General features: G+C 36.7%; 1 protein-coding gene across 1 annotated transcript in view; it reads left to right on the forward strand.

Annotated features, from left to right (window-relative positions):
- Positions 1-23,358, forward strand: part of LOC126106633 (zinc finger and SCAN domain-containing protein 12-like) — a 174,853-nt gene that overhangs the window by 53,938 nt on the left and 97,557 nt on the right. The window contains exon 5 of the mRNA XM_049912988.1: positions 3,885-3,947. Coding sequence (XP_049768945.1) covers positions 3,885-3,947 — 63 coding nt within the window. The remainder of the gene's footprint in view (positions 1-3,884; positions 3,948-23,358) is intronic.

Raw genomic sequence — 23,358 nt, forward strand, 5'->3', positions numbered from 1 at the left:
AAGTGTAATGTAGCAGCTGCTCAGAGGGCTTCTTTGTGTTCACTTAGAGGCGATCCAGGTAATGTTATTTTACCTGCCATGAGCAATGCTGCAGTTTTGGACAAGCAAGGTATGTTCAAAGGATGCAGTAATTACTACCCGATTCAGCATATTGTAGGATTGTTGTTGACACCACGAAAAGTGCTGAGAGAAAGACTAGCAGTCTTCTGAAGAAAAGTTCCTTTTTGCAGGATACTATCAAGAATCTTAATTCTTAGTGTGCTGTTTCTCTTAGGTTATATGCTTTTCTAAAGCTCTAGATGGAAATGGTTCCCGTCAGGCCGACTGTAACAATGGTGCTTTGACATATCATGTAGCCAAACACCTTGCTACTCTGTTGAGCTCACTAGTAGATCAGTGTGAGTATCACATTAAGAACATGCAGACTTCTTATGTCAATTAGAGGGAATGCATTTGAATGATCCTGATTATAAAAAAAAAAGAGGAAAGAGAATGTTGTGTGGCTAGGGCCTCCCGTTGGGTAGACCGCCTGCCTGGTGTAAGTCTTTTGAGTTGACGCCACTTCGGTGACTTGCGCGTCGGTGGTGGTGGTGGTGGTGGTGGTGGTGGTGGTGGTGATAACACAACACCCAGTCCCTAAGCAGAGAAAATCTCTGAGCCAACTGGGAATTGAGTCTGGACCCTTTAGCATGGCATTCCATAGTGCTGACCACTCAGCTATTGGGGTCGACAATGACCCTGATAGTCTAGTAAGTTTTGATGTGGTCTCTCTCTCTCTCTCTCTCTCTCTCTCTCTCTCTCTCTCTCTCTCTCCACTCCCATTCCTGTGCCTGATTTGTTACTGTTAATCAAGATTAGGTTCAGTGTTGAATTAACAAACCTGTTTCGACGTGATTGATTTTCACAGATGAAGTTGTGATGGAAGCCCGTTCTCACTTATTATTGTCAGTTTGTTTATGGAAGACTGAGGAACATGCCTTGTAGTCAATGGCTTTGAAACCTGGATTTTTTTTTTTTTTTTTTTTCTTTCTTCCACGTACGTAAATCATATTTTTGTTATTTGGCATTTAGAATTTGAACAATTATTTAGAACACCTGCATTCAGTCCACCCAAATATTTCTTTTATGGTGGAGGTGGAAAAGGATGGCTGCCTTCCATTCCATGATGTGTTGGTCAGAAGGAAGGTTGATGGTACATTGGTACATGCCATTTATAGGAAGCCTACTCACACTGGCTTGTTTCTACAGACTGATAGTTGTCACCATGGGATGCTTCAGTTTCCTTTTTTTCTTCGTTTGTTGGCCTTGGTGTCGACATACTGCGTTGTGATACTAGCTGAAAAATAAGGTGTGGAAGTAAAACACTGACTACTTTAAATAATGTAGCCGACAGGTGCACAGTTGCGTTTTACAGTAGTTCACTTTTACTGTAGTTCACTTTTACTGTTCACAACCCCCCCCCCTCCCCCCCCCCCCCCCCAATAATATGCTGTTATATATGGCCAGTGCACTATTGTTTTAATTTTCCATAAGCCTCATCAATAGTTTGCAGGCAAACCTCTACATACTGCTACAATAGTTTACTACTGAACATCTACGACCAGTAAAAACCTAACCACAAAGTTCACATTTCTTGAAGAATAGAAAGGTTCATATGGAGCAGACACTGTCATTGTTTTAACACATAGCCTAATTGTGTTATGCATATTTCATGGATGCATTGTTGTTGATCTAACCAATACAGGTTCCTCGTCTGAAACTCGGTCATGGACTGACTGTCTCGGGACCAAAAATCGGGGCCTCATATACCCTCACAATAATAGGTGCTGAAACTTCACAATGTTTGATGTTTAATTTATGAAAATTACAATTAAAACTTAACTCATTAAATTAATTCAATACATCGAAAAATTGATTCTTTTTAAAAGTTTCTTCTACTACAAGAGTCAGGCTGAATTATTTGTTTAAATCATGTAATAACAAATATCATTACACAAATAATACTTTTGATAAAACTGTTAATTACTTTGGAATTAATGAAGGACTGGCTTTGCTAACAGGTTTTCGAATAGAGCCAAATAAATACTTAAAGGATATTAGTGTTTTGTCTTCCAAATGTTTATAATTAGTACAGAATTTATATTTGTTTATATGTCAACAATAGAATTTAAATTACGAAACAATTACTGATTTCACCCTATAACAAAGGTACTAACTAGGAATAGTCAAAATAAATCAGTAAATCAATTACATACATGCCTTCTGCAGGGAGCATTTCCATCATAATTGGTCATTTTTTATGGAAATATGATATGAAATGTGTTTGTAGACCACTATCTAAGATTAGGATCCTCTAGGTTCCACAAAGGATGATTTTGGTTTGTGTAAGGCGAGTGTCTGCTGCTTTCCTTGCAGTAGTGACATTTCATATATAGATCATAATTTCAGGACTGTGGGGGACCAGTGTACTGAGCACAAACAGCACACACACTTACAACAGCCAAGCAAATCTGCAGTTGCAGAACATTGCCTTGGCACCAGTCATTCTACAGAATATAACAGTATGGAGATTCTGGCATGCACTTCTAGCTACTTGGGATAGTGCTGTTAAGGAAGAAGTTGAAATTAAACTAACAAGTAACTTTATATATAGATACAGAAGTTTTTGTTTGAATTCTGTGTGGAGTCCTGCTCTTTCTCACTTGTCAAAAAAAGTTAAAAAAGAAAAAACAGAGGGTCAGAGTTAATTCTATCTTACCCATTGGTTCTAAATTTTCACTACCAATAACTTCTGACAATCATCATCTCTCTGTGTGTGTGTGTGTGTGTGTGTGTGTGTGTGTGTGTGTGTGTGTTTTTGTATCTTATTTTTTGTGGTCTCGTAGGGTTATCCCCTAGTTGTCAGTAATGGTAACAAGCTTTGTGTTTTATTTTTCTTTTGAACCAGCTGCAGGCATCCAGCTTGTAACAAAATTTAGCAACTGCTGATGAGCTGTCACTGCTAACAACTCGCATATATTCAGTAAACAGGAATGATTAATTCAAAACTTTATCACAAGCAAAGTTAATCGTTTACCTCTGGTTGAAAATTAGGCAATTACCGTCTATTGATATGTCTCTATACTTGCAGCGAGAGGAAATAATTGACTCAATAAAAAAATAACCAGTATTCTTGATGTGCACAGATTTAGTATCTATGCAGCATTATAAAACAAGAATAGCCAATGCACAATACAAAAATGAGGGATGTGATAATATCCTTCTAAAAATCCCAAGCAAAACAATCCTCATAAATGTGGTATAAATTAGAAAAAAATCTGGTCCAAATAATGCCATAGGGCATAATCGAGCTACTGACAAGATGGGAACTATGTTGGAGTTTTAACCAGGCCATTCAAACTTACCACATGATCCTACATATATAGTGATCAGCATCCTAAATTGGTCCAGTGCTGGGGACAATAGCTATTTAAAAACAAAAATTAGTCTGAATCTAATTGGTGAGAGAAATTTATTGCACAGCTCAACCAAAAGAAGGGATATACATGTGTTTGACCCATGCTGAGACATAAAAGGATAGTTAATTTGGTAATGAAGGGAAGTGTGGGTGTTAAAAATCACAGAGGCAGACCAAGGCTTGACTGCAGTAAGCAGCTTCAAATTGTTACAGGGTGCAGTAGCTATACAGGGGTGCAGAGGACAGACTAGTGTGAAGTGTTGCATCAAACCAGTCTTTTGATCAAAGATTATGAGTTATGCCAATGCTCCTACTTTGAGAAATGTAATTTTTTTAATGTAGGTATTGGAAATGTAGACATTTAGTTTATCTCACTTTCTTTGTTCCACTTTTTATTTGATGTGTAACTGCCATTCTTTCTGTATAGGCATGTCTGTCAGAAGAAGAAACCACATCTCCACTTGATGCAGCTCACATAAAAAAGGAACCTGTAAGTAATGACAAACATGTGATTCTTATGTTGCATGAACCTGTACATCAATCAATAAACTCAAAACTGTGGGAAGGAGTAATTTTTTGAAGTTATTTGCACTGTTATGGAAAGAAATAATAGTATTTCTAGTTGATTTTACATCCATTATAAAATTAACAACTAATAGGAAATAAAACTACATTGGATGTGGGCTAAAACCCAAATATTTTCCTTTTACAATAAGTGGTGTTACAAAGTCTCCCAAGTCTGCATCATGGATCGACTCACTGCATCAATTAGCCAATGGCTTTCTCAGTTTCTTAGACATAAACATTAATTTCTGTCCATAAATATTTATAGTGCCATTTTCAAAAAATGGAAATTCTAGGTTGGAACATCAGCAATATTAGGAAAAGGATAGACTGCTACTCACCATAAAAAGACACGCTGAGTTGCAGACTGGAACAATGAAAAGGCTGTTACATATTTTGCTTTTGGCCATAGTCTTCTTCAGAAAACATGCATACGTGCACAACCACCATCTCCAGCAGACATTCCAGTCTGAGCTGCTCGAGATGGCAGCCATGTGTGCATGTGCATGTGCATGTGCATGTGCATGTGCCTTTCCTGCCTGCGTGTGCCTTTTCTTTTCTGGAAAAGGCTTTTGCTGCAAACTAAATATGTAATAGTCTTTTCATTGTGCCTGTATGCAACTCAATTTTAATGACAGCATTTTGTTGCTTTGCATTTATGTATTCTGCTTAGCAGTTCATAAGCACAAGATGTGATACTGTTCATCTATAAGGTTTCATTTTTGTGTTCATTTCGTTTCTTCAGTTCTGTGACGATATTGTTTTTTGCAAATAATGTAATACAGTTTTGAACATTAGGTGAGATGAAACAGTCTGTATTGAAAATTCTTCAATATGGGTGAGTTTAAAGTAAAATGAAATAAAAGGAGGAAAAGAAATCATGTTTAGCTCTCTTAGAACATCTCTCAAGATTTTTTTGAAAAACCAGTGTTATTAGCCACAGGTGCGCTAAATATTATTTTGTAACATTACTTGAAATTCAGAGATTAGTGGAGTTTGGGTGGTGAAATAAAGGTAACAATCTGAGGCCCTTTCTGTGTGATATGATATACAGGACAGTTATAATTAAACTTTCCCTACCTGAGCCAGTGTAGATTATTTACCATAGGGATACCCAAATTAATAGGAATGATGTTCAGACTGTGTGCTGCAAGATTTGTGTTGTTAGTACTGCTAGTGTCATAATTTGCCTTTAGGCACCAGTACTGGTACTGCAACATAGGTTTGAAACATGAGCATCTGTGTACATTGCAGTTGCAGACTGTCAATATGGGTCTGCACAAGGTGAGTGGTGCTTTGCTCGTAAAGTTTTTTTTTATCAAAACAACAGCAGTGGTGGTGCTGTTCACAAGTATTGATGCAGTAAAGGAATACAGAGAGGTGTTCTTTCCACACCAGGGTTAAAGAACAAGATTTGGAAGTTTGAATTCACTGGTGATTCGAGAATTACTCCTGGGAGAAGTCGACAACGAATTGTGCCACAAACTGTTGAAGAATTTACTGTTGCCATGGCTGAGAATGCTGGACACAGTGTGTGATCTTCAAGAAGTGCACAAGCTATGTCACAACAGCTGAACACACTATAATCTCCCATTCAAAAAGTACTGTGAATGGTATTTGTACAATCTTCTAGGCTGTTGTGGATACGGACTGAGCAATGTTTGTAACCTGGTATGTAAACATTGTATACAATTAACAAATGTTACCCTCTCATATAAAGTAAAATTGGTTTCTTTCAATGGTTTATTTTTAATTATCTTCTACAAGACCTTACAAAAAGTTTACATGAAGTTTCATTGTCCTATGATCATTCATTTCTCATGGGGGGATCTCTCAAGCATTGAAAATTTACTTATAATCACCCCTTAAGTTAATGAATTTATTATTTTTTGCTTATATTTCCATTAGAATAGTCTCCTAAAATGACTGAGATGAAGTGGTGGACCACACGTAATGGCAATTAGTACAAAAGAAATTACAATTCCATGTATTTTCAGTTATTATTGTTATTGTTATTATTATTATCTTCTCTCCTTTCTCAGACCTTAGGTCTGGTTGAAAATGGAAAGTGACGCGGACCTTCATCAAGCGTGACTTCCTTTTAACTGTACGGTATATGTTACATTGTATTTAGGAACTTTCGGGTTATTGAACACGTATCAATAATTACGGATTTCTGTAGTTGTATATATACGTTTGGATGTAGCTGTATTGCGTTGATGTACTGGTGGATATTGTGTGGTATGACTCCTGTAGTTGATAGTACAATTGGTATAATATCAACTTTATCCTGATGCCGCATGTCCTTGACTTCCTCAGCCAGTTGGATGTATTTTTCAATGTTTTCTCCTGTTTTCTTCTGTATATTTGTTGTATTGGGTATGGATATTTCGATTAGTTGTGTTAATTTCTTCATTTTATTGGTGAGTATGATGTCAGGTTTGTTATGTGGTGTTGTTTTATTTGTTATAATGGTTCTGTTCCAGTATAATTTGTATTCATCATTCTCCAGTACATTTTGTGGTGCATACTTGTATGTGGGAACGTGTTGTTTTATTAGTTTATGTTTTATGGCAAGTTGTTGATGTATTATTTTTGCTACATTGTCATGTCTTCTGGGGTATTCTGTATTTGCTAGTATTGCACATCCACTTGTGATATGATCTACTGTTTCTATTTGTTGTTTGCAAAGTCTGCATTTATCTGTTGTGGTATTGGGATCTTTAATAATATGCTTGCTGTAATATCTGGTGTTTATTGTTTGATCCTGTATTGCAATCATGAATCCTTCCGTCTCACTGTATATATTGCCTTTTCTTAGCCATGTGTTGGATGCGTCTTGATCGATGTGTGGCTGTGTTAGATGATACGGGTGCTTGCCATGTAGTGTTTTCTTTTTCCAATTTACTTTCTTTGTATCTGTTGATGTTATGTGATCTAAAGGGTTGTAGAAGTGGTTATGAAATTGCAGTGGTGTAGCCGATGTATTTATATGAGTGATTGCTTTGTGTATTTTGCTAGTTTCTGCTCGTTCTAGAAAGAATTTTCTTAAATTGTCTACCTGTCCATAATGTAGGTTTTTTATGTCGATGAATCCCCTTGCTCCTTCCTTTCTGCTTAATGTGAATCTTTCAGTTGCTGAATGTATGTGATGTATTCTATATTTGTGGCATTGTGAACGTGTAAGTGTATTCAGTGCTTCTAGGCCTATGTTACTCCATTTCACTACTCCAAATGAGTAGGTCAATATTGGTATAGCATAAGTATTTATAGCTTTTGTCTTGTTTCTTGCTGTCAATTCTGTTTTCAGTATTTTTGTTAGTCTTTGTCTATATTTTTCTTTTAGTTCTTCTTTAATATTTGTATTATCTATTCCTATTTTTTGTCTGTATCCTAGATATTTATAGGCATCTGTTTTTTCCATCGCTTCTATGCAGTCGCTGTGGTTATCCAATATGTAATCTTCTTGTTTAGTGTGTTTTCCCTTGACTATGCTATTTTTCTTACATTTGTCTGTTCCAAAAGCCATATTTATATCATTGCTGAATACTTCTGTTATCTGTAGTAATTGGTTGAGTTGTTGATTTGTTGCTGCCAGTAGTTTTAGATCATCCATGTATAGCAAATGTGTTATTTTGTGTGGGTATGTTCCAGTAATATTATATCCATAATTTGTATTATTTAGCATGTTGGATAGTGGGTTCAGAGCAAGACAGAACCAGAAAGGACTTAATGAGTTTTCTTGGTATATTCCACACTTAATCTGTATTGGCTGTGATGTGATATTATCTGAATTTGTTTGGATATTAAGTGTGGTTTTCCAGTTTTTCATAACTATGTTTAGGAACTGTATCAATTTAGGATCTACTTTGTATATTTCCAATATCTGTAGTAACCATGAGTGGGGTACACTATCAAAAGCTTTTTGGTAATCAATGTATGCGTAGTGTAGTGACCTTTGTTTAGTTTTAGCTTGATATGTCACCTCTGTATCTATTATCAGTTGCTCTTTACATCCTGGTGCTCCTTTGCAACAGCCTTTTTGTTCTTCATTTATAATTTTGTTCTGTGTTGTATGTGTCATTAATTTCTGTGTAATGACTGAAGTTAATATTTTGTAGATTGTTGGTAGGCATGTTATGGGGCGATATTTAGCTGGGTTTGCTGTGTCTGCTTGATCTTTAGGTTTCAGATAGGTTATTCCATGTGTAAGTGTATCAGGGAATGTGTATGGGTCTGCAATGTAACTGTTAAATAATTTAGTTAGATGTGAATGTGTTGAGGTGAACTTCTTTAGCCAGAAGTTTGCTATTTTATGTTTTCCAGGGGCTTTCCAATTGTGCGTAGAATTAATTGCTCGGGTGACTTCATGTTGCAAATTATCACTTCAGGCATTTGTGGTATCATCTTGTATGTATCTGTTTCTGCTTGTATCCACCGTGCATGCCTGTTATGTTGTACCGGGTTTGACCATATGTTGCTCCAGAAGTGTTCGATGTCTGTTATGTTTGGTGGATTGTCTATTTTAATGTGTGTGTTATCTATTGTCTGGTAAAATTTCTTTTGGTTTGTGTTGAATGTTTGGTTTTGTTTCCTTCTATTTTCACTTTTTTGTATCTTTTAAGTCGTTTGGCCAATGCTTGTAATTTCTGCTTCTTTTCATCTAATTGCTCTATTGCTTCTTGTTGTGAGATTTTACCTAACCTTTTTCGTTTTTTGTCTGATATTTCATTTCTTATAAATTGTGTTAGCTGTCCGATGTCTTTTCTCAGTTTTTCTATTCTGATCTGTAGCCTGTGTTGCCATGCTGTTTTTGTGGGTTTCTTCTGTGTGTTGGTTGGTTCTGATCTCTGCCTAGTGTGTATATTTAGTGTAGTGAGTGCTCCTACATAAACCAGTAGTTGTAACTCTTCCATAGTTGTATTTTCATTTATTTTGTTGTGTATGATTGTGTTGATAGTTGTTACTGTTGTTTCGACTTGTGGGTTATTTGGTGGTCTATGCAAGAATGGTCTAATGTCTGTATTTGTGTCTTTGTATTCTATATATGTCAGCTGAAATTTTTCTTCTATATCTAACATGTGTGTCACTTCGTGTTCTATTTGTGCTTGTTCTGGTGGCTGTCTTAAGATTTTGTTTTCCTCTGATTGTTTAATTGATGCGTGTTGTTCTTTGTTTGTTTGCTCTGGGATGTTAGAGTCTGTTACTGTATTTTCTTCTTCTTCTGATTGCACATTATTTTGTTCTAGTATTTGTTGTACATGTTGTTTGATGTTTTAAAATTCTGACTGGGGTATCCTGGTATTTTTGATTATTACACGGATCTGATCAGCTAGTCGTTGTTCTGTTAAAAATTTTAATTCTGGGTATCTGATAATAAATGTTGTGTATACTTGTGATCTGTATCCAGTTGTGTTGGTTCCTAGGTTTGTTGCTTGGTAATAACAGAACATGAGGTGTCGATTAACTTCATCTGACCATCTCATCCTCTGTCTTTGTTTTCCTTCTAGGGTGGTTGCAGGAAGCATATCCTGCAGAACACCTCTATTTGGATTTAAATCATTTTCCAGTTGGCTAGCAGTGTCGTTACCATTGTGGGCGGGCATAGGGTTCATGCGTCATCCCCGACCATGACGGCGCTTGTCCGAGGCTTCTTTAGTTCTGTCCTGAACCAAGTAATCACACTAAAAGGGGGGTTAGCCCTATTAGTGTTTTGTTCTTTTCATCGCCTTTTACAACTGGCAGAACATACGGGAGGCCTATTCTTTTCCTGGGCCTCCACGGGATTTATTATTATTATTATTATTATTATTATTATTATTATTATTATTTTTACTGTCTTGAAGGGGATTCAGAAATGATTTAGAATAGTAGTTTTTGTAACCATATTTATTAATGAATGTGGGTAAGTGTGCCTTCAGATATCTTATTATGCTTCCCATTGACATCAATACACCACTGCAACCTTCCTGGCAACTTCATTATTATGCCACAAAACCACTGTTTGGGGGTATTATGCACCCACTCTTGGACAGCTGCCAGCAGTTTTTTTACAGTTGCTGAAGCTCTTACTTCGCACAACATCCTTCATGTTATCGAATAAATCATAACCAGATGGAATGAAATGCAGTGAATTATGGCATGTTTGGTAGAACAAGGAACCCCAGTAACGTCAACTTTGTAATAGTGGCATTGCTGGTGTGGGGTCATGTGTTATCGTGCTGGAGGAGTCCTCCTTTCAGCCACTTTTCATGTTACGTGTACTGAATCCTGTGTCTGTCATCTAAGAGTGTCACCATACACCCTGCTCTTGGCAGGTGTTCCATGTGGAAGCCAGCCCATTAGCAATATGCTAAAAGTATCCCAAAAGGTGAAGGTCATCTGCTTACCTTCTGATGGAGTAACATGAAATTTCTTGGGCCTAGGACTCCCAGAATGTTTGCATTGCATAGACTGGAATTTCTTCTTAGTTGTATGATATTGATACCATGACTTGTCACCAGTTTCCCCGAAAAAATCAGGATCGTCATTCATTTCCAATAGTCTAAAACAGACTTCAACTCTTTTTATCCTTCTAGGTCTGCATCAGTCCTGTTGAAGCCAGTGTGCACACACCTTTTTCATACCCAAATCATCATAAATAGTGGGGTATGAGGCTATGCCTCTGAGGCCTATCTACCATTTTTCATTCATGAAAGTTTACACATGAATCAGCCATAAACAGTTGAGGGAGAACTTCATTGTTGGCGGATGGCCAGTACTTGCATTCTTGCATGCACATTCCCTTCCACTAGTGAACCTAGTGATCCAGTTGTAAGCAGTCTTTTGCGCAGGAGCTTCCTGGCCACACACCACAATTAAACATTTATGTATATCTGTTTTTGACTCCTTCCTTCCATAAAAACCATGCAGTCCAGCATTGTCCATGACATTCGCCTTCCCTTTTGTCTATAGCTTTATCAGCTTATCAGAAAACAAGTGCTGTCCTTTCACTAAACACATGGTTCACCACCACCAGCTAGTGTCTGCATGGTGTACTAGAATCAGTTCATTATCCAATGAGGACATGCTTGTAGCTTGAGTGGTATTCAAAAAGCAGCACGATTATAAATCATTTCCAAATGTCCCTATTATTATTATTACTACTACTACTACTACTACTACTACTACTACTACTACTACTAATCTGCCTCCGTGTTGTTTAGTCTGTCCATTGAGCAAGCAATGAAAGAAACCAAGAAAGGATTTGAAGAGGGAATTAAAGTTCAGAGAGAAGAAATTAAATATTTGAGGTTTGCTGATGACTGAAGTTCTGCCAGAGATGACAAAGGACTTGGAAGAGCAAGAGAGTGGAATGGACACTGTCTTAAAAAGATATTGTAAGATAATCAACAAAAGTGAAACAAAGGTAATAGGATCTAGTGAAGTTAAATCAGGGGACTTTGAGGGAATTACCGGTAGATCAGTAAATAATATACTCGGAGTAATACATGAGTTTTGCTGTTTGAGCAGCAAAATAACTGGTGATGGATGAAGTGGAGAAGATACAAAATTACAACTGGCAACAGCAGGAAAAGAATTTATGGAAAAAATGGATTTGTTAACATACAGGGAAAGAGATAAATGCTTGCAAGCAGAGGAATCTACAACAAGGATTTTTGGTACCCGGCCTCAGTTACAAGACTAACATAAGGCAGATACCTTCAGATAAACCAAATTCCAAGTCTAACTGGCAACAGACTCACCTCCACTGTCATCAACAGAAGAATAACCATGCCACCAGCTCATCTAAAGGTTTTTTTAGCATCAGGTCTAAAGGGAAAGGCGCCACCAAGATAAGTGAAAACAAATGCCTAACAGTGTTTCACCAAAACATTCAAGCCATAAAGAACAAAGCACAACAGCTAGAAGTAGAATTGGAAAATTTTGATAGCCAAATTTTGTGTATCACTGAACACTGGTGCAAAGGGAAGGAAACTGAACACATTGCATTAGCCTCATTTGACCTAGCATGTTACTATAGCAGAATCTCAATGAATGAATGGTGGAGGTTCATGTATCTATGTAAAAAAAGGTATGTCATTTAAAGTTAGATATGATCTTTTAGATCTAGGTGAGGACAAACATTTCAAACTTTCCGCTGTTGAAATAATAGGACCTGGCATAGCAAAAAAATTAGTCATATTTTGTTGTACCGCTCTCCCAGTGGAGACATTGATATATTCTTCTCAAAACTGAATCAAAGCTTAGACAAGGTTTCTGGACCAAAAGCAAATGTAATTATCTGTGGTGACTTAAACATTAATATGATGAAGCCTGATAAGGCTAGCAACATATATGTGAATATTCTAAGCTGTTATGGAATATCCTCCCTTGTAATTGTCCAACTAGAATAACGGAAGAATCCTCCTCATCTATAGATCATGTAGCTACAGATATTGATAGTAAAAAATGTCATATTGTTATCCAAAACCTGGGCCTATCAGACCACCTCTGCCAGATCTTAAAAACTAACATTCATGTAAAAACTCCTCCTAAACTTTGTACATACAAAAGAATGTTTTCCAAATCAGGCCTGTATCAGTTTAAATCCCAGCTAGAATATGAAGATTGGAGGGAAGTCTATGCAGAAACCAATGCAAATCAGAAATGTATCAAGTTCATGTCAATTTTTAAACTCAGATTTGAAGAGATGTTTCCCAAAACTCTTTATCAAATTAAAACTACAAAGAGAAATCAATGGGTGACTACAGGTATCAAAAAATCCTCAGAAACTCTTAGATATCTCAGCTCCATAAAAAATAATCAATCTAACCCAGAAGTTCTGCAATTCTACAAAAAGTACAGGAAAATATACAGAAAGGTGATGCTAGCCGCAAAAAAACTTTCCAACAACAAAATATTACTTGAAGCTGAAAACAAGAGCAAAGCAGCCTGGAACATCGTCAAACAGGAAACATCTAACTCTGCTAAAAAGGACCTCAATTCACATATTAAAAACAAAGATGTATCAGTAGGTAACCCTAAAAAATTAGCTGTTTTTGTAAACTCATATTTCGGTAGTATTGCAAATAAATTACAGCAGAAATTTCCAGATATGTATGATTTACCTACTCAGAACCAGCCAACGAACTCAATGGTGCTCTTACCAACTACAGAAAGGGAAGTGGCACTAGTAGTACACCAACTAAAAAATAAAACTTCAGTAGGACTTGATGAAATCCCAGTCTGCGTAATTAAAGATTGTATAGACTCCATAAAGGGCCCATTAACAGACATAATTAATGAATCTTTCGAATCTGGATACTTTCCGGAGTACCTAAAACAAGCAAAAGTTATACCTATCCTTAAAAACGGAGATGTGGAAAATGTAGAGAACTACGGGCCGATCTCTATACTGTCTATCATTTCTAAAATAGTAGAAATACTAGTCAAAAAGAGACTGCTAAATTACCTGAATAAATATAACCTTCTTTCCAATGACCAATTTGGTTTTAGGCACACAATCTGCTATAGCACAGTTCACTAAAGTAATTTTAGAAGCACAGGACAAAGGTGAAAATGTAAGTGGTATCTTTTTAGACTTGTCCAAGGCCTTTGATACAGTTGACCACAAAATCTTACTTCATAAATTAGGGAAAATAGGAATAAGAGGTGTGACAAAGAAGTGGTTCAAATCATACTTGGAAAACAGAGTTCAACGAGTTGAGATATCGCAAGTTTCAAACAATTCCCTTATAAAACACCTGTCTTACCCAGAAAATGTGAATATAGGCGTCCCACAGGGAAGTGTATTAGGCCCAATATTGTTTCTTATATACATTAACGACTTCCCACAAAGTATCAGACATGGAGAAGAAATACTTTTTGCTGATGACAGCAACATAGTAGTAACAGGTGAAAATCCAACACAACTGTCAGAAAGAGCAAACGAGGCTCTCAATGATGTCCACAACTGGTCATTAAAAAATAAAGTAACCCTAATGTAAAGAAAATTAACTATATTAACTTCCAATTGAACAAAAAACACAATGCCACTAGAATAAAAGTTAATAATAATGAATTAGAATGTGTAACAAGTACCAAATTCTTAGGGATGATTGTAAACAGCCAACTGAAATGGACGAACCATGTCAACATTTTGGCAAAGAAATTATCCACAGCATGCTATGCTCTTAGAATCCTTGCACCGGTATGCAATAATACCTGTCTTAAAATAACATATTACGGATATCTACACTCAGTCCTCAGCTATGGGATCATGTTTTGGGGAACAAGTGCCAGTAACATACAAACAGTGTTCAAAGTACAAAAAAGAGCCATAAGGATAATAACAAACAGCAACAACAGGGCCCACTGTCTAGAATTATTTAGAAAGCTAGGCATTCTAACTGTTTCTTGTGAGTATATCTTTCAGAACATAATGTTCATTAAGAAAAATCTCAACATGTACAACACAAACAGCCTAATACATGACCGTGAAACGAGAGCTTGTCACCACCTCCATCTAGGTAGAAAGAACAAGGCAAAGACGCAAAAAAGTATATTTTATAATGGGATAAAACTGAATAACAAATTACCACAAGAAATTAAAGAAATAAATGAGCCCCTCACTTTCAGACAAAAGCTTAAAACCTTTTTAGTGAGTAAAAGTTGTTATACTGTAAAAGAATATTTAACATAGATGTAGATTATTAGCACATATGACATTATCACCAAAATATTATGTAATTATAAATGTGTGTATGACTAGTTATAAAAACTACACAAAATATGAGAAACCTGTTTCATTGTAAATGTAAATGTGTGCTCATGTGTTGTAAACTGACGACATCCATACAATATTTATTGTTCCACGGATGAATAAATAAATAAATAAATAAAAATAAATTTAATATCAATTTAAGTGTAAGGTAGCCTTTTCTGAAGGGTCTTATGTGGAGTGTAGCCTTGTATGGAAGTGAAGTTTGGATGATAATCAATTCAGACAAGAACAGAATATAAGCTTTTGAAATATGGTGCTACAGAAGAATGCTGAAGATTAGAGAGGTATCAGATAGCAAATGAGGAGCTACTTAATCAAATTGGGGAGACAAGAAATGAAAAACCCAATTTATTTCCTTTTTACCTACTGGCCATGCAAGTAGTTAGTCATAACGTTATTGATGCCCTTTATGTATGTTGTGAAACAGTTTGCTCGTGTCACTCAACATATAACACTACCGTCTGCTACTGTTATACCATAACCTCAAAGCTGAAGGCAAATTGTATCACTAGTAATTACTAGTCAAAGCAATTATAGTATGAAGAAGCAGAGCAGTGTTACCCTCTGGAAGGAATTTAGTTGTGTTGACCATGATATACCTAATGGAGGTGGCTTATCGGAAGTGAAAATCAGAATTACATAAATATTTAAACAGTAACAAACAATAATTTACCTATCCACAGCATCCAAATGATAATAAAAATAGTCGCCAGCCTAATTAGGCATAAGAATAAGTATCATTCTTGTTCAAGGACTGAAAATAAGTAACTTCAATGGGCAAACACAGCCTATAACTTTTGTCACACGAGAGTGCAATGAACTCTGGCACCTGCATATGTTCACATTAAGGTTGGAGCTGACAGAGCAGAACAGACTATTTGTGTTGATATAACAGATAACAATACACACTATTACCTTCAGGACTTATTCAAACTGAATGATCTCATAACATTACTATTAATATTCTCTGTAGAATCCTAAATTGGACATAGGTTCAGTCTCTCTTTCTACCAAATACTTTTGTATCTGACATGAAAAAAAAAAAAAAGAATATTTCACTAGCAAACTGTTTCTCACTGTCCTATGAATAAAAGAAGTTGCTGTTATCATAGATAGTGGTCTTTCTATTAATCATTATTTAGCTTAGCGCAATAGACAAAATGTGTGCCCTGTTACACTATTAAGAAGCACTTTCAATATACAAGAGAAACCCAGTACTGTACAGAACTGGACAGGAATAGCAAGAGTGATTGAAACTTTCTATAATTAAGTAACTTTGTGCATTTGGACTACTTTCAATTTGGGGGGGGGGGGGGGGGGGGGCGCCTTGACCACTGTAGTAGAGCAAAATAAACGCACTTTCATTACATTAGTGAAACAAGCACATGAACATTTAACTCTCAACAGTTGCAGTTCTGAACTTTTCCTGCAGTGAAACACAAAATTGAGATGTTTGTAAGATCCTTTCAACAAACAGTATTAATTTTAGCACACTCTATTGCCATATTAATTTTAATATGCTTTCAATAAAGGACACCCGGTAAGCACTTTAGTGTGGGAGGGACGCTAAGTGGATATGTGACTGAGGATAAATCACAGTAAGTACAAGAGTTCAGTTATAATTTACCTTATATTTGAGTACACTATAACATCCAATGAACTGATCCTTCACTGTACTTTACTATAGTTCTTCTGTTTAATTACAGTGATTGCACAATGTGGTGACAAGTGCATGTTGATAGGTGGATTTGCAGGTAGAATTGCTGGACTCTGTCATTTCTTGGGGGCGATGATAGGTATCAATTCCAACATAATTCCAACTTGTTACTGCATCCACCCGAGGATTTGGCACATTGGGAAATGGCACAAGAAGCCCCTCTCGACACCAGCACAATTCACAACCTTTTTGTGAGCTGTTTGTGGTTCATTAGCTCATTCCCGACTGACTCTTAATCCATCTCTTCTATCTATGCCAACCACAATTTGCGTGCGGTACTAAGATCCATTCTGGAGGGGAACCACATCACCTTTTACATACAAAATAACTAAGAACCCTAAGTGAAGGTCAGGAGTTTACATAACAGCAAACAATCACTTTAAACAAAACATATTATTTGCACATATTGGTAGTTTTACACAAAATTATTTGAATAAAATTATTCAATTTTAAAGATAACCAAACAGATTATGTGAGAAAGACAAAACATATCATTTGCTCATATTGTGCATATTACAGAAATTACACTTCATTACAGTATCAAATTAATCATACACTAATTACAGAAGTTCAATGACGGAATGTTAAACAAAACAGAAAGCTAAATACATCAGAAAATAAATAAATAAATAAATAAATAAATAAATAAAAATAAATAAATAAATAAATAAATAAATAAAAATAAAAGGTAGGTTCTGAGCTGTGGTGTTACGAACATGGCAGATTTTATTGGTACACATACTGTTGGGTGTGCTAGGTTGGAGGGTAGACGGGGCACAGGTCATTGTGGTTTAGCCAGTTGGCAGGTATGTACCATCAGTGCAAGCTCTGGCAGCTATGTGATTAGACAGCTAGACATTATAGGGTGAAATGCTTCAATCTGCAGATGTTAAAAGGCATTTCTCTGATTTCAAGGAGCACTTCTGAAAAAGAAACCTTTTTTAAAATAGAATATTTGCCAGAAAGTTAAAAAAAACCATGTCATGTTTGAACTTCTTTGCCGAGAAACTTTTCAGTTTGGGTGTATTTCGCAATGACCTCTGATATGTGCTTTACACTATAGATTTGTTTGCGCTTCCGCAAGGTACATTTAGATGGACCATATTTTACAGAAATATTTGGCTGCAATAGATATGGAATAGAATGACCATGAGAGCAGTTGTTTTTTATTTCTGTGACAATGATTTTATATCAGCTGGTCTGCCACATGTTTCGTTATATCCAAATGGTTTATAAATGTTAAGCTACATTCAGATCTGATGCTGGCAGCTTTAGGGTGTTGAAACCGGTTATCCAGTAAACAGTATTTAAGCGATCTTGGCTTTTGAATTATTTCTGTTGCAACTAGTTTGACGTATTACCTTGTTGCCATGAAAGGTAGAGAATATATCGCATTGCAGAGCAAAATCAATCAGTCAATCAATCAAGCTCGCTCACACTCTCTCTCTCTCTCTCTCTCTCTCTCTCTCTCTCTCTCTCTGTTTCTTTCTCACTCTCTCTGTTCTTGTCTGTAAATACTTCCCTCTCAGTCTCACCTGTTCACCTGTTTCATACATCTCTCACTGACAGCACTACAGTCACATGTTAGAGTACAAACACTATCATTTCGCTTTTGTTTGAAAGTTTGCACTTTCATATATTGTGTTGTTTTGTTTTGTAGTTTCTTGCTGTGAGCTTGTTTGTATACAGAAAATGAGTTTGTTGTTTGCGTATAGCAATGAAAATGTGGGCAAATGAGAAAACTGTAATGTTTATAATTGTGATTCCACTAAGATCGGAGCTATGAGACATGGAAAGTAGTGTGTGCGAAGATCACACTGCGAAGAAGGATAGCCGATGATTTGTTGCTGATGAATACAGAATCGTGGTTGATGAAGCTTACAAAAAATTGCAAAGACATCAAAACCTTTGCCAAAATGCGAGGCAAAACAGTTGCGGAAGAAGAGTGGAAGTGCAGGCACCTCTTCATCCACATGGTTTGCATTTGATGCCATTGGTTTCGTTCTGTCCCAACGTGGGCCTGAAGCAGGAACTGATAATGTAAACACCAGTTTAGAGGTAAGCAAAAACTTTATTTCTTGTCAACATAAATACAATTATACGTTTTTCTAGTATATGTCTTGCCATGCTGTCTGACCCTGATAATTTATTATGTAATTCATGCACTGTTCTCCTACTGCTTTAGCCCTCGTACTTCCATTCCTCAGTACTTTTTGAAGACATTCTACACAGACTTTGTTGTTTTACTAAGATCCTTGTAATATTCACATTGTATTTGCACCTTCACTATAAAAAATCCCTGTTGGTGAATACAGCATTATTATGTTCATTATGTTGCAAAAAATTGTGCATATATGCACAAACAAAGCAACTTTTGGCGTGTTATCCACTTCTTCAGATAGTGAAGGGAGACAAAAATTTAATAGTCATGGGTGACTGGAATTCATCAGTAGGAAAAGGGAGAGAAGGAAACACAGTAGGTGAATGTGGATTGGGGGAAAGAAATGAAAGAGGAAGCCGTCTGGTAGAATTTTTGCACAGAGCACAACTTAATGAAACCTAACACTTTGTTCAAGAATCATAAAAGAAGATTGTATACATGGAAGAATCATGGAGATACTGACAGGTTTCAGATAGATTATGTAATGGTAAGACAGAGATTTAGGAACCAGGTTTTAAATTGTAAGACATTTCCAGGGGCAGATGTGGACTCTGACCACAATATATTGGCTATGACCTGTAGATTAAAACTGAAAAAACTGGAAAAAGGTGGGAATTTAAGGAGATGGGACCTGGATAAACTGAAAGAACCAGAGGTTGTACAGAGTTTCAGGGAGAGCATAAGGGAACAATTAACAGGAATGGGGGAAAGAAATACAATAGAAGAAGAATGGGTAGCTTTGAGGGAGGAAGTAGTGAAGGCAGCAGAGGATCAAATAGGTAAAAAGACGAGGGCTAGTAGAAATCCTTGGGTAACAGAAGAAATATTGAATTTAACTGATGAAAGGAGAAAATATAAAAATGCAGTAAATGAAGCAGGCAAAAAGGAATACAAACTTCTCAAAAATGAGATCGACAGGAAGTGTAAAATGGCTAAGCAGGGATGGCTAGAGGACAAATGTAAGGATGTAGAGGCTTGTCTCACTAGGGGTAAGATAGATACTGCCTACAGGAAAATTAAAGAGACCTTTGGAGAAAAGAGAGCCACTTGTATGAATATCAAGAGCTCAGATGGAAACCCAGTTCTAAGCAAAGAAGGGAAAGCAGAAAGGTGGAAGGAGTATATAGAGGGTTTATACAAGGGCGATGTACTTGAGGACAATATTATGGAAATGGAAGAGGATGTAGATGAAGATGAAATGGGAGATATGATACTGTGTGAAGAGTTTGACAGAACACTGTGAGACCTGAGTCGAAACAAGGCCCCCGGAGTAGACGACATTCCATTGGAACTACTGACGGCCTTGGGAGAGCCAGTCATGATAAAACTCTACCATCTGGTGAGCAAGATGTATGAGACAGGCGAAATACCCTCAGACTTCAAGAAGAATATAATAATTCCAATCCCAAAGAAAGCAGGTGTTGACAGATGTGAAAATTACCGAACTATCAGTTTAGTAAGTCACGGCTGCAAAATACTAACGCGAATTCTTTACAGACGAATGGAAAAATTAGTTGAAGCTGACCTCAGGGAAGATCAGTTTGGATTCCGTAGAAATATCGGAACACGTGAGGCAATTCTCGCCCTACGACTTATCTTAGAAGCTAGATTAAGGAAAGGCAAACCTACGTTTCTAGCATTTGTAGATTTAGAGAAAGCTTTTGACAACATTGACTGGAATACTCTCTTTCAAATTCTGAAGGTGGCAGGGGTAAAATACAGGGAGCGAAAGGCTATTTACAATTTGTGCAGAAACCAGATAGCAGTTATAAGAGTCTAGGGACATGAAAGGGAAGCAGTGGTTGGGAAGGGAGTGGGACTGGGTTGTAGCCTCTCCCCGATGCTATTCAATCTCTATATTGAGCAAGCAGCGAAGGAAACAAAAGAAAAATTCAGAGTAGGTATTAAAATCCATGGAGAAGAAATAAAAACTTTGAGATTCGCCGATGACATTGTAATTCTGTCAGAGACAGCAAAGGACTTGGAAGAGCAGTTGAACGGAATGGACAGTGTCTTGAAAGGAGGATATAAGATGAACATCAACAAAAGCAAAACGAGGATAATGGAATGTAGTCGAACTAAGTCTGGTGATTCTGAGAGAATTAGATTAGGAAATGAGACATTTAAAGTAGTAAAGGAGTTTAGCTATTTGGGGAGCAAAATGACTGATGATGGTTGAAGTAGGGAGGATATAAAATGTAGACTGGCAATGACAAGGAAAGCGTTTCTGAAGAAGAGAAATTTGTTAACATCGAGTATAGATTTAAGTGTCAGGAAGTCGTTACTGAAAGTATTTGTGTGGAGTGTAGCCATGTATGGAAGTGAAACATGGATGGTAAATAGTTTGGACAAGAAGAGAATAGAAGCTTTCGAAATGTGGTGCTATAGAAGAATGCTGAAGATTAGATGGGTAGATCACATAACTAATGAGGAGGTATTGAATAGAATTGGGGAGAAGAGGAGTTTGACCAGAAGAAGGGATCGGTTGGTAGGTCATGTTCTGAGGCATCAAGGGATCAGCAATTTAGTATTGGAGGGCAGCGTTGAGGGTAAAAATCGTAGAGGAAGACCAAGAGATGAATACCCTAAGCAGATTCAGAAGGATGTAGGTTGCAGTAGGTACTGGGAGATGAAGAAGCTTGCACAGGATAAGTAGCATGGAGAGCTGCATCAAACCAGTCTCAGGACTGAAGACCACAATAACAACATCCACTCCTAACTCAATTTTTTTCTAGAAGATACCAAAAATTGTCACCATTAAGCCAAAAGTATTTTAAATACCCATTCTTGCTCTCAAAATTCTATAATTACACACACATTTTGATGCATGGGCACTTACTGTTGAAAACGTCCTCATAATGTTTTCTGTTAATGGAAATGTATTGTCTGCTACAAATACAATATGGACTGGCATTCCCCTGCCAGGAAGAGGTACAGGTTCCAATAAATTTAGAGAATGATCCAGTAGTGCTTCGCCAAGTACAGTGTGTCTAAAAACTCCATCTGAAATCCTTCCTTGGCATCCAGTGTATGTGTATGTAAACTGGCAATTTACAAACAACACTTTGCTGAAGAACTGTTTGTAGTTAAAATTCTTACTACCAGCATTAGATAGGCACACAATAGCTAAGTGCTTTCCATCCATGGTACCAACATAGTTAGGAAAATTGAATTTCGTGGGCAATTGTTTTCTACTCTTTAGCAGATTACCAAATTAAAAAAAATGAATAAATACTATAAATACAAAAGCAAGATGTATACTAGATATTATGATTCAAAAGAAAATGGTGTATTTCAGGTAGTGCCAATTGCTAATGATTTATACCCTGTTTTCAGGCCCAGTTACAGACTGACACTAAGGTCATGTTGCAGGGTGTCAGATACCCAGACAGAAGTGAAGGCTTCTAGAAGAAATCACAGGAGAAACATGAAAGATCGTCATATAGATAGACAAAAGCAAGAAATTAAAAAGGAGTGGAAACAGTTAACACCACCTTTACAAATTTATTGTACAATAACTGTATTAGAGCTAAAGTGGAATTTAAAATCAGTAATTATTTCTACGAAGCAAATCCTGCAATGCTAAGCAGTGCAAGTGGTTCTCCTTTTGGTTCCAACAAAACTGCATTAGAAATAGTGTATTGTGAAAGTTCTCATGACAGTGATGGACAGGCATTTGCAGAGATTGTATTAATGCTACTGTCATACTTGAAAATTATCTGTAGCAGTGATGAACATTTCAACATACAATTTTTGCTGTCATCTTCATCAACTGTGTGCAATGTGCTCTTAAACAAAAATAAAACATAAACAAACAAAAATTGTATTCTTATTTCAAACTTACTGTGATGAAATCCCTCAGTACTTCTACCAAAACCATTCATACTTCGCTTACCAAGATGATTATTGGAAAAATAGTGTAATTTAGAGAGGTACATCAGACTTTCGTATGGAACACTGGTTGCTAAAACCAAAGTGTGATCACAAGTTACATTGTAAGTGCATAAGGTCTCTCACATTTCTACTAGTTTTAGCAATTCTTGGACCAGTTACTTGAACAAGATATTCAAAATTGTTTTTAGACATGTTAGTGAAATTCTGAAACAGCTACATTAATTCAAGAGTTAGGTTTTCTGGATCTTTTCTGCCCCGCAGGAAAGATTTTGTGGCAATACTGTGGCCTTGTTCAAATTCTTATGGACTAGAAATGTGTTGCTGCAAACACTATTGGGCAACAGTGGGCAGTGTGTTGTCGTACATGTGGCTGCACTTTGTGTGGCCACTTTGTTCTCTGACAACATTTTTGGTTTATATTGTTGGCGATATACAATTTTTATTGCCCCTCTAAACATGCCTTTAGTGATTGTTTTACAAGATTGAAGAATGTAGGCAAGTTAATCGGCCACCTAGAATTGGTATGAGGTGAATATTTTTGTGAAGCTAAACACTAGCAGACAGCTTCGGGGCCATGAGTTGACGTGGCCTGGCAGGTGGTCCAGCAGAAGCGACTAGTGAGGCCTGGCGCCAGGTGCAGAAGTGGAGTGAGTAACAGGAATTGGGTAAAATTGGTATCGGGAATTTGGTTGAAGGTCGCTCACTTAGCAGAATGCACCAGCAGTGGCAGACTTCGAAACAAACTGAAAGATGGCTTCTTGCAGTGCTTAGAAATTTGACAATAAATCTTAATTACATAA

The sequence above is a fragment of the Schistocerca cancellata genome, chromosome 10 (assembly GCF_023864275.1).
Source record: "Schistocerca cancellata isolate TAMUIC-IGC-003103 chromosome 10, iqSchCanc2.1, whole genome shotgun sequence".
NCBI classification, from domain to species: Eukaryota; Metazoa; Arthropoda; class Insecta; order Orthoptera; family Acrididae; genus Schistocerca; species Schistocerca cancellata.